The 11,042-nt window shown below is 56.7% G+C and overlaps 1 protein-coding gene across 1 annotated transcript in view; it reads left to right on the top strand.

Moving 5' to 3' along the window:
* LOC117651218 (netrin-A-like) overlaps positions 1 to 9,645 on the top strand; it is a 14,131-nt gene extending 4,486 nt beyond the window's left edge. Inside the window, exons 2-4 of the mRNA XM_034395033.1 lie at positions 4,768 to 4,836; positions 6,946 to 7,237; positions 7,324 to 9,645. Coding sequence (XP_034250924.1) covers positions 4,768 to 4,836; positions 6,946 to 7,237; positions 7,324 to 7,465 — 503 coding nt within the window. The 3' untranslated portion in view covers positions 7,466 to 9,645. The remainder of the gene's footprint in view (positions 1 to 4,767; positions 4,837 to 6,945; positions 7,238 to 7,323) is intronic.
* Positions 9,646 to 11,042: the final 1,397 nt, after the last annotated feature.

The raw sequence follows: 11,042 nt of genomic DNA, 5'->3' as shown, positions 1-11,042 counted from the left end.
AGGAAGGGAGGGAGAGGGGGGAGAGGGAAGGAAGGATATCAGCACCGATTGGCTGCAGACTTTTTATTGAATGAACTCCATGCACTACGCGCTTCGATTTTGTTGTTGCTTGAGTCGTTTGACTTGATGTTGTCTGACCCGTTGTTGTTTTTTTTGCAGCGTGCGACTGCCACCCGATCGGCGCCTCGGGCAAGACGTGCAACCAGACGAGCGGCCAGTGTCCCTGCAAGGACGGCGTGACCGGCCCCCTGCAAGGGTGCCCATACCAGCAGAGCCGCTGACATGCCCCCTGGCTCGACGCCTTGACCCAAACTAACCCAACCTGGGGGCAAGGTTTACACGCGTTTTAAACTTAAACGCTAAATGGCTCGCCGAACGTGTGACTCCACCAAGGGACTGCTTCCCCAAAAAATCCTTGGGGGGGGGTCACAGTTCGGTTTGGCCATCAGCGACCAGAGCCTAAACCGTTAGTTTGGGCCCCAGGTCATCTAACTGTGCGGCCCAAACCCTAACGCCAATACGGCTTTAAACAGCCTTCCCGTCAAAATCCCGAAGGTTCGGCCATAGGGACGGACGAAGGGGAAGGTGACCCAAGCGGGGTTTTTTCCCGGGACAGCAGTGTTTTTTGTCTCGTTTCCCGTCGCGTTTCCTGACCACACTGAAAACTGAACGGCGAGAATTGTGACCGTTGATTTTGGTGCGAAGGAAGTGATCGGAATTCCACCATGGTGGTCAATCGAAATTCCGGTCGAGTCTTCAAACGAATGCCGCCGAGCTTGTACTTGAATGAAGCGTACAACTTCAGTTCTACCAAGCGAGACTCGCGTTTTTTGATACTATAGTGTACGCACGTGAGTTAGGGGGGTGTGTGTGTGTGTGTGTGTGTGTGTGTGTGTGTGTGTACTACAGCGTGACAGCGTGCGTTGTGCGGGATGCTTTCCTCTAAGGGGGTTTACTTGCACGCACGCACTGAGGCATCCGTCACCACCGCGCGACACGTGACCAGCAGCAACAACAAACAACTGGATTTATGCGCCGCGAACTAGATTATTCAGCTTCGTTCATTCGTTGTTCTCTCCTCCACTTCTCTTTTCGTTTTTGTAATGCATAATTTTTCCGCGGGCGCACAGGACGGCACAGGCACACAGTTTATGGAGTGTATGGCACTATCGGGACTCGTCGTGTCCGTTCTGCAGAACGCGCTCTGCGTGTGGCGCGTTTTTTCCCGCTTTCAGTTTTTTGCGCTCCACTAATTTTGGTTCTGCGGGCCGTTACGATTTTCTCTGCAAATGCCGTAATTCGCTTTCGATTGGCCGCCGAGCGTGCAAGCGGTGCAAGCGCCCCCCTTTCCCCACACAATTACCGTTATCGCCTTTCGCGCAGAAAAAAGGGGGCAATTTATCGAACTTGCTGCGGCGCGCCAAATGAATTGGCGTGAAAAATAAAATGAAATAGGCGACGCGGAATTGCAAAACTAGGAGCGAGCGCACATCGCGGCGCGTTCGGCGCCTTCTTTTTACTTCCTTTCTGGTCGGTCTTTTGTTCGCTTTTCCCAGTGTACTTATTATTCTACACGTTGGCGCGGCGGACAGGAAGCCATCAGTGGGACACGGGCAGACACGGGGGTGGAGAGAGAGAGAGAGAGAGAGAGAGAGAGAGAGAGAGAGAGAGAGAGAGAGAGAGAGAGAGAGAGAGAGAGAGAGAGAGAGAGAGAGAGAGACAGACAGAGAGAGAGAGAGAGAGAGAGAGAGAGAGAGAGAGACAGAGAGACAGAGAGAGAGAGAGGACCTCTGGGCGGAAACAAATGACCCCCCCAGGGAGTTCTGGCGAGGGGAAAGCAGGGAGCAGGGGGTAGTGTTCTCGTCCACCACGGCCTGCATGGCCTCGGCCACGAGGTGGCTCTACTCCACTCCCGTTCGCCGCCAAGAACGCCGTCAGGCCGTCAGCAGGCGGGTGGTGCGGGCCACAGAGCTTCCCGAGGGCTGAAGGCCCCCAGGGGGCGGTTGGGCAACCGCTGCAGTGCGCTTGCCCTACGGACGCTGGATTGGAGCCAGGCCCTCGCGCGGGGCCCTAGAATGGGCCCCTGGTGCGGGGCCCTAGTGCGGGGCCCTGGTGCGGGGCCCTAGTGCGGGGCCCTAGTATGGGCCCCTGGTGCGGGGCCCTAGTGCGGGGCCCTGGTGCGGGGCCCTAGTGCGGGGCCCTAGTGCGGGGCCCTGGTGCGGGGCCCTGGTGCGGGGCCCTAGTGCGGGGCCCTGGTGCGGGGCCCTAGTGCGGGGCCCTAGTGCGGGGCCCTGGTGCGGGGCCCTGGTGCGGGGCCCTAGTGCGGGGCCCTGGTGCGGGGCCCTGGTGCGGGGCCCTGGTGCGGGGCCCTGGTGTGGGGCCCTGGTGCGGGGCCCTAGTGCGGGGCCTAGTGCGGGGCCTAGTGCGGGGCCCTAGTGCGGGGCCCTAGTGCGGGGCCCTGGTGCGGGGCCCTGGTGCGGGGCCCTGGTGCGGGGCCCTAGTGCGGGGCCCTGGTGCGGGGCCCTGGTGCGGGGCCCTGGTGCGGGGCCCTGCGGGCCGTGATGGTGGGCGGAGGCCGGCTCGCAAGGGGCCGCTGCCCTAGTGGGGTCTGCCCCTGTCAAGCAGGGAAATACACGTAGCAATTTTGTCCAGTAAGATTGGGCGCGGGCGCGGCGGCGTGAGTTGCTGTGGGGCGATAGGGGCGGTGAAGCCTGGGCCCGGCCATGCCCGGCCTCGGCCAGCTCATGAATGTTACGACGCCGCTTGAGCGCCGCCTAGCGCCTCGCTGTTGAGATAGCGTTTCCAGCCGTCCGTCCGTCTGACTGTCTGACTGTCCGTCCGACTGTGCGTCCGCAGCGGTCCTCTGGTGCCATGGTCGCGGCGCAGCGCGGGGCCGCGCGACGACGCCAACCTGGTCAACCTGGCCGAGCGCCGTCGGCGTGCTCGGCTGTTCGCAGCACGGCCGGACGGCGACAAGCAGTGGCACAACGCGTGGAGGCGTTAAAAACTCTAGACGTGTTTTGAGATCCAGAGATGAGCTAAACAGGACTTGAACCGAGCGTGTGACCCCACCAATGGATTCCTCATTCGGAGAGCAATCCATTGATGGGGTCGGTCACACATTCGGTTCGAGTTCCATTTAGCGACTGGGGAGCTCAAAACGTGACTGGGATTTTGGCCGCCTCCACCGGTCTTCCGCCGCCACTCCGGGCCACCGCGTCGAATAAGCGAAGCATGCAGCGGAGCATGCAGAAATATGAGCCTTTCCTCGCCAAGCACTCGCCGAACGGTGCTTTGTCTCTATCTCGCGCTCGCGGGGCATTCCGCACAGGTGCGAGAGAGACAGGACGAGAGGCAGGCGGTGCCCTCGCATTCCCGCAGCGTTTATTCGTTTGGCGGGCGGGGCGTGCAAGGGGTTGGCGTTGGCGGGCGGGCAGGCAGGCAGGCACGACTCGTGCCGGAAGATGGACGACGTTCGTGGTCTGGTCCCCTGGTGATGAGGAGAGAGTGTGAGAGAGACAAGACATGATTGATTTAAAACCCCCGCCGCACACGCCGCGACCAGCACGTGCCTCGGCCCGCCTGTCTGCCAGCCCGTCTGTCCGGGCAGGGCGGGCAGCCACCCCCGGCCGCCAGCCGCCACCGCCAGCCCCGCCGCCAGCCGGCCGCGGAGCAGAAACAACTGCCAGCCCCGATGATTTAGTCGCTCACTACAACTTAGCGCGCAAGATTTGTTTGTCCTGCTGCACTGCAACACAGCGCGAAATGAACGTGCCTTGCTCGGGGCCTGCGTCCCTGCGCCCGCGATACCAGGCCGAGCGTTCACAGTGGGCTAGAAGACCGGCGCCGGCGGCCAAAATTCTAGACGCGTTTTGAGCTCCATAGTCGCTAAACAGGACTGAAACCGAGCGATGGATTCCTCGTTCGGAGAGCAATCCATTGGTGGAGTCAAACGTTCGGTTCGAGCCCCATTTTAGCGACTGTGGAGATGAAAACGCGTCCTAGATTCTGGCCGCCACCTCCCGTCTTCTGGCCCACTGTGCGTTCCGATGCCGTCCAAAAAGAGGAAGCCAAGCGGAATTTTCCAGCCAACGAACAAAAACTCGCCCTGGCCTGGAACATTCCAGGGAGCGGACACGCCGACACACTGCGTTCCGTTCGGAGTCAAACCATGGTAAAAAGGGAACTGAAAAGTTAAAACTCTTCCTGGCCTGGAACATAAACAACGGGTGGCGCGAGCTGCACGCCGAGGCACCGCGTTCCGCCCTCGGCTAGGTCGAGCATGTGGTGAAAAAGAAAGTAAACAATCGACAGAAACTCGTCCTGTTCCGAAACATTCCAGCAACGAGCAACGGGTGGTCAGCAGCGGACACCGCGTTCTGTTCTACCAGGTCGAACCTTCCGTGGCCAGCCGCGCGCGGCCAGGGCGAGTTTGCTTTTGCAGTCCATTAACCAGCATCGCTTACGGCTCAACACGGCACGGCACGGCACGGCACGGAAAGGCAATCCGAGGAGTGCGAGCGGCCAGGCAATCCGTCATTGTCCGCCATGCGCCTTCGTTCGTAGGCAACCCGCGGCCCGGAAAGTTGGGGAAATCGGGTCGGAACGGCCGTCAGTGTGTGCGTGTGTGGGACAGAGAGAGAGAGAGAGAGAGAGAGAGAGAGAGAGAGAGAGAGAGAGAGAGAGAGAGAGAGAGAGAGAGAGAGAGAGAGATGCATGTCTGCTCGTGATGGAATACTGATTCCGCTTTATTCTTGATTCTTGCAGATCAGTGCGGCAAGTGCCAGATCAGCACGAAGAGGCTGAACCAACGCAAGTACTGCAGGCGAGACTACGGTGAGTACACTGGAGTGTGGAGCCTGGCTGCCCCTGCGACGCGCAGGACGTGACGGTCAAGAGCCTGGCCTGGCCGGCAGGCTTGTCTCCGGGCACTGCTCTCGTCGCTCTGTCTCTCTCGCACTCACGGTGCGCCCCGCGACGGTGCGAGAGAGACAGAGCGACGACAGCAGTGTTCGGACGCAGCCCGCAGGCCGTTGGAGGTTCGAAGGCCCCATCCCGGATATGACTAATCCTCTTCTCATCTCGCCTGGAGGCCCGAGGCCCGCGGCGGAGAGGAGAGCGGCGCGGAGTCCACTGCGCTCGCTAGCGCTCGCTAGCGCTTGCTAGCGCCGAAGGGCCCAAAGGGGTGCGGAGGGGCGCGACGAGAAAGGAGCGTGTTCAAGAAATTGAGGGGGGAGGGGAGAGGGGAGAGGGGGGGGGGAGCAACCGGGGTCGGCATCGGCAGGCCCGAGGGGTCGACGGCGTGGGACGTCGACGAACTGCTGGGACCGTCTTCCCCGAGGCAGACATGGCATCGTGCATCACTACCTCCTCGAGGACCTCCTGGAGGACCTCGAGGTGCACAAGGCGAGGGGGAGCATTGCGAGCAAGGAGTCGACTCGGTCCAATGGTCCATGATGGCGTCGATCCCTTTCACCGACCGCCATTCTCGCTCGTTCGAATCTTGGCGCCGGCGGTGTCTCTTTCATGGGCGAAGTCCAGGGCGAGTCGCTGCGGGGACTGCATGCAGTCTGCGCCTATTCCGCGGGGCACGGGAGGCGCTGCTGCATGTCAAGCAGCAGATCATGTCACGTCGCGTGGCTGGGGGCGGGGGGGGGCGGGGCGAGGCTAGAATCATGCTGCGCACCGCCCTGGCGACACCGACTAGTCGACTACCCCCGGGGCGCGGCGGCACGGGTAACCCGGATGTTATACCCCCCTGGAGCTTTTTACCCCGGTAATATACCTAGGGTTTTACCCCCCCCGGAAAAAGTGCCTAGGCTGTTTTACCCCCCACCCCTGAGGGTAGGGGGTACAATGTGCCCAGGCATGTTACCCCCCGGGATAATGTGCCCGGCATGTTTTACCCCCCCCGGGAAATGTGCCTAGCATGTTTTAACCCCCCCCCTTTAGGGGAGGGGGGACAAAGTGCCTAGGCATGTTTACCCCCCGTATAATTGCCTAGGCACGTTTTACCCCCCCCCCCCCCCCCAAATGTGCCTAGGCAGTTTACCCCCGAAAAAAAAGACTATTCGCTTTTAAAACTCAATTACGGCTCAAAATTTAGACCAAAAAAAGCCCCAAACACCCCAAAATTTGGTAAAGACTGGAGAATGTCGGCCATTAGGGATACTATTACGCGTGTTATTACAGAGTGCCCCCACTGTTACGCGAGTGCATACCCACTGGTCACTCCGCGTCTCTCGCACTCTGGAGAGCTCCTAGCGGGGAAAAGACAGAGCGACGACTCTCGGAAACTGCCCACCTTTTTGCCGCAGAGCTTATGTAAAGGGGTTTAACAGCCATTTATTGGTCGGGTCAGCACTTAATTTTTGTCGCGGCTGTGTCCCACAGCTCGGTTTTAAAAGGGGAGGGGTAAAATGTGCCTAGGCACATTTACCGGGGGTAAAACATGCCTAGGCGTTGTCCCCCTACCCTCAGGGCTGGGGGGTAAAACACCTAGGCACTTTTTCCCGGGGGGGGAAAAAAATGCCTAGGCACATTGTCCCGGGGGGGGTAAAACATCCCTAGGCACATTGTACCCCCTACCCTCGGGGGGTGGGGGGTAAACATGCCTGGGCACGTTTTCCCGGGGGGGTAAAACATCCTGGCACAGTGTACCGGGGGTACAGGCGGCCGGGGGGCAACATCCCCCCGGCACGGCACGGCCCGCGCGCACGGCCGATACAGGAGCACGGGGCGTAGGTGGGGGTGGGGGTGGGAACGGGCACAAATAGAATACAAACAGATTGAGAACTTGCTTATGCCCTGTCCCCGCCCGGGGCGGGCCCACCCCGCCCCCGCACCCCCCGCAGCGCGCCCTCCCACCACTTGCAACCCCCGTGGCGCACCCCTCCCCTTCGAGCTGCCTCCGTCCGCGAAGTTCAAGTGGTGTCTTGTCCGCAGCGGTGCTGGTGCAGGTGCTGTCCAGGGAGGACCCCATGCCCGCCCCCAACGACCCGGACATGGACGCGGACGAGCCCGACGACTCGGACGAGGACGAGGACTACGTGGACCCGGAGCGCGACGACGAGGACGACGACAGTGGCGGCGGCGAGGACTGGGTGCCGTTCCGCGTCACGGTGGACACGGTCTTCAAGAAGCCCGGCATCCAGTCGCGGCTCAAGAAGGGGCCGTCCTCGCTGTGGGTGCGCGCCGCCGACCTGGCCTGCAAGTGCCCCAAGATCAAAGTCAACAAGTGAGTACCCGCCTCTCTCCCGAAAAAAAAAAAGCTCCTTTCCGAGTCCATCTTGTGATTCGCGGACTTTCGCATGGTGCTTGCAGGTCGTACCTGATCCTGGGCAACGAGGGCGAGGGCCTGGGCGCGGGGCTCACCATCACGGAGCACTCCATCGTCATCGAGTGGCAGAAGGACTGGTCCAGTCGCCTGCGCCGCTTCCAGCAGCGCTCGCGGTTCTGCGTGTGAAGCGGCACCGCCTCCAGCGCGCCGTGCCGCCTCCACTCCTTCCTGGCGCGTTTCCGTTCTGTGCTTTCGACGCCCCACCCGGAAAAAAGACTGCTGTGGTGATCAACTTCGAAAGACTGAGTTCGATAACCGCAATCGAAAATCCGGTACATGCAGCCAGAAGCTTGTTCACCCCGAAAAATTGACTTCTTGGATTTAAAAAAAAATATATAATGTTTCTTGTTTCTTTTAAGAAATGGTTTTTGATCCAAACTTTTTTCTTCTTGTGTGAAGAAAAATTTTCTTGTGTCAAGATGTCTTTTCTTTAAAAAAGTGAAAATGTAAAACAAGAAACCATTTTTTCTGTGGGTTAAATGACGACGACTGTCCTCTTAAAAATTTTCAGTCTTGGCTACCAGCTTTTGGCTGTGAGTACCGGATTTTCGATTGCGGCTGTCGAATTCAGCCTATCGAACAAATTTGATCACTACAACCTAGTTTTTTTTTTTGGTTGCAGGGGTGCGAGTTCTTAAAGTTTCTCCGTATCATTTTCTGTTAACTTTTGCCAAGCATAAGACGAAACTAAAATAAAAATACCGTAGCTCTCGAAACAATTAAGAGCCGTTGTGGCAATTCAATGTTCTGGGTGATGATGTCAAGATCATAGCTTTGTTTCAATGGAGATGCGGTTGTATCGAGCGCTGCTCAGTTTTTGGGGTGTGTTTGTTTTGTTAACACAATGGTTCATTTCTTGTTGATTTCGGAAAGTGGAAGGGGAGTGACCGTGTCGCCGCGAAGTGGAAACCGAGCGATTTTATTTAGACTTTGACGTGTACCTGTTCTGCGTGCCAAAGTCGCAAACACGCCGAGTCACGACGGGGAGAGTGGAAGCTTCCCAGCTTACTTCAATGCATATGGATCTGACAACACCTTTCTGCGTTTTCCGCAATCAAACGGACGTTTAATTCAGTGTGATCCGAGCCGGGGCGTGCAATCGTCCATTCGCGTCTCCCGATAAAAAATGAAAGTAATAACAAAAGTGTCCCAAGGTGTTTGACGCGACGAAGTAATACTTTTGCGACATTGACTCTTCGGATTCGCAAGAGAGCGAAACGACTTTGAAGCAACAACAACAAATTTAACAGTACTTTGATCTTTGACGCTTTTGTAGACTCGGATGATGAGGTTCCTCAATTTCTCCGGCGTTTCGGGCGTTTGACTAAATGTAAATACGACTGACGAAGCCGGACACATGACCCGGCGCACCTCCACGGAGCAGGATGAGTTTGTATGATAGTGCCTAGGTGTAGAACCTTCACGAGCGTTTTTCGCTTAGCTCTGTTCCTATAACTTATTATCATTGTTCTAGATCATTAGATTAATATTTAAATATTATTATTACTATTATTGTGCTTTGTAGAAAGTGGGCCACTCCTTGTTCGGTCAGGTGGCAGGAATACCAAAACTTCGTTATAGTTGTAAAGGAGTGATTCCTCGGTATGTAGTTTTTTTTCCAAATCCCCTTTCTCACTTTTTCAACAGCGGTTTTCTAAAAAAAGAAAAAAAGATGGTATCTAAAACATTTCAAAGAACCTTCCATTTGGCAATAAACCCACCGATACCATTCTTGATGACATATCTGATGCAGGTTACAGGCACATTCAAAAATACAAGAGTTTTGTTTATTCTAATCTAAGAGAAAGCACTAAAAGATAAAGTGATAACCTGATTATATTAAGTTGTTTATGCATATCGTTTATAGTTGACAGTAAACTCGAAAAGGAGCAGGGCCGACGCAGTTGTGTTTATCAGTAATTCGTGCGACTGTGCGACCCTCTATCCGTTTTGTTTATAATTCTTTTTTTCGTATTTTTGTTATCTGTGATACGCTATTGTGTAGCCTGTGAGAAACGAGCCCTGTGCGTAAAGAGTTCTTTTTCTTAAGGAGCAAGCAAAGAGCACCTTGCAAGTTTTGCAAGGTGAAGGCACCACGCACTATGGCACTGATGGCGTGACGAAACATGGCCAAAGACGATGAGTCATCCTTTTAAGTTATGTCACGATACTTTATCTATTTACTATGTGGTTAGGGTCTGTTGTAACGTTTTAACCTGTGACGCTTCAAGACATGTAATGCGGTAACTTCTCTATTATTACTCTTGCTACTATTGATATTATCGCCAATAAACTGACTGTACTTATATCGTCCTTTATTCACTTCTCTCAATCGCATTGTCCTCCTAAGGACCCAACCCGTCAAAGTTATGGACGTCAAGCCACCCCAAGGCTGCTAGTTGACCCCCTAACTTGAAACTTGAAACTTGAATCACTTCTAAGTGAGACTTGAAATTTAGACGGGGAGACAATTGGGCGCATTATGGTCGACCATAATTCAGCCAATCGCAGAAGAAAAACACAAATTCAAACATAAAACCGTGCCTAAGACACATTTTGGTTCCAAAGCAAAATCTGTACGATACCCCGTACACGGCCAATACTACGTAGTTGTCGACCCCTTAATGAATTGCTTCCCAGCAACTACTATACCAGTCGATTTCAAATTTGGATTTGGGCTACGGCGCCTGCGTCCCGTCCGCGCATGCCGGCCCGGAAGCATTGCCGCCAGTTGGGTGGCCTATCTCACGGGCGCTCCCCGCTGCACGGGACGCTTGGCAGGCGCTACTCTCTCTCTCTCTCTCTCTCTCTCTCTCTCTCTCTCTCTCTCTCTCTCTCTCTCTCTCTCTCTCTCTGTCTGTCTCTGTGTGTTTCTCTCTGTCTCTCTCTCGCTCTCTCTCTCTGTCTCTCTCTCGCCGATTTTTCACTCCGCCATTGACGCCTGAACGGCCGTCGCCTCGTGGACGCTGCGCACGCTGCGATGAAGCCATAAAGAGCAGCGCCTCCGGGGAAATCACGCGGTTTGCATGAGTGGCCGCCACTTGAAAAACAGGAAAGAGAGGAGAGGGGGGGGATCGATGATCCGGCCAGCCCCCGCACTGGCGGCGATTCCAATGAACTCGTCCACCTGAACGAGCTCCTGGAGGAGGACGTCGCAAACCACGAGGAGCAGGGCCGAGCAGAGCAAGCCCGTCTTCGGTCTTCGCGTTGCAAGGCACGCGCCATGCGTCCACTCACAAAGCAGGCTTCCACGCGCCTCTGGGGGCAGGTGCTGCATGCACCTGTTTGTCGAACTTCAGCCTGCCTGCCTGAAAATTCAGACAATCGCCACCGCCCGCTTGAAATTTTTTGGTTTTCCGTTTCAATCATAGTCGCCCTCGCTCGTAGTCGCCATAAGAGTCGAAACCATCTGGTTACTGGCCTAGCCGCCCGAAGATACCGTCACCCATCCATTCCCGGTACGATTTATGCGAATCGGCGATGGGATCTGGGATCGGAGTGCGCGGTGCCACGGTGCGCCCCGGGGCGGGGCGGGGTGGGCGGCGTGAGGCGGGGCGGCGTGAGGCGGGGCGGGGCGGGGTGAGGGGGGGGGGGGGGGGGGGCAGTGCGTCGTCTGCGTCGCGTGGGCGCAGCGCCGCACCGTCCGAGAGGCGTGGCGTGGCGCGCGGCCGGCAGGGCGTTCGGAAATTACGAAACAAAACAA

Source organism: Thrips palmi, unplaced genomic scaffold (genome assembly GCF_012932325.1).
Source record: "Thrips palmi isolate BJ-2018 unplaced genomic scaffold, TpBJ-2018v1 HiC_scaffold_5, whole genome shotgun sequence".
In the NCBI taxonomy this organism is placed as follows: Eukaryota; Metazoa; Arthropoda; class Insecta; order Thysanoptera; family Thripidae; genus Thrips; species Thrips palmi.
The sequence above is the reverse complement of the archived record's forward strand: the minus strand, read 5'-3'. Positions and strand labels throughout refer to the sequence as shown.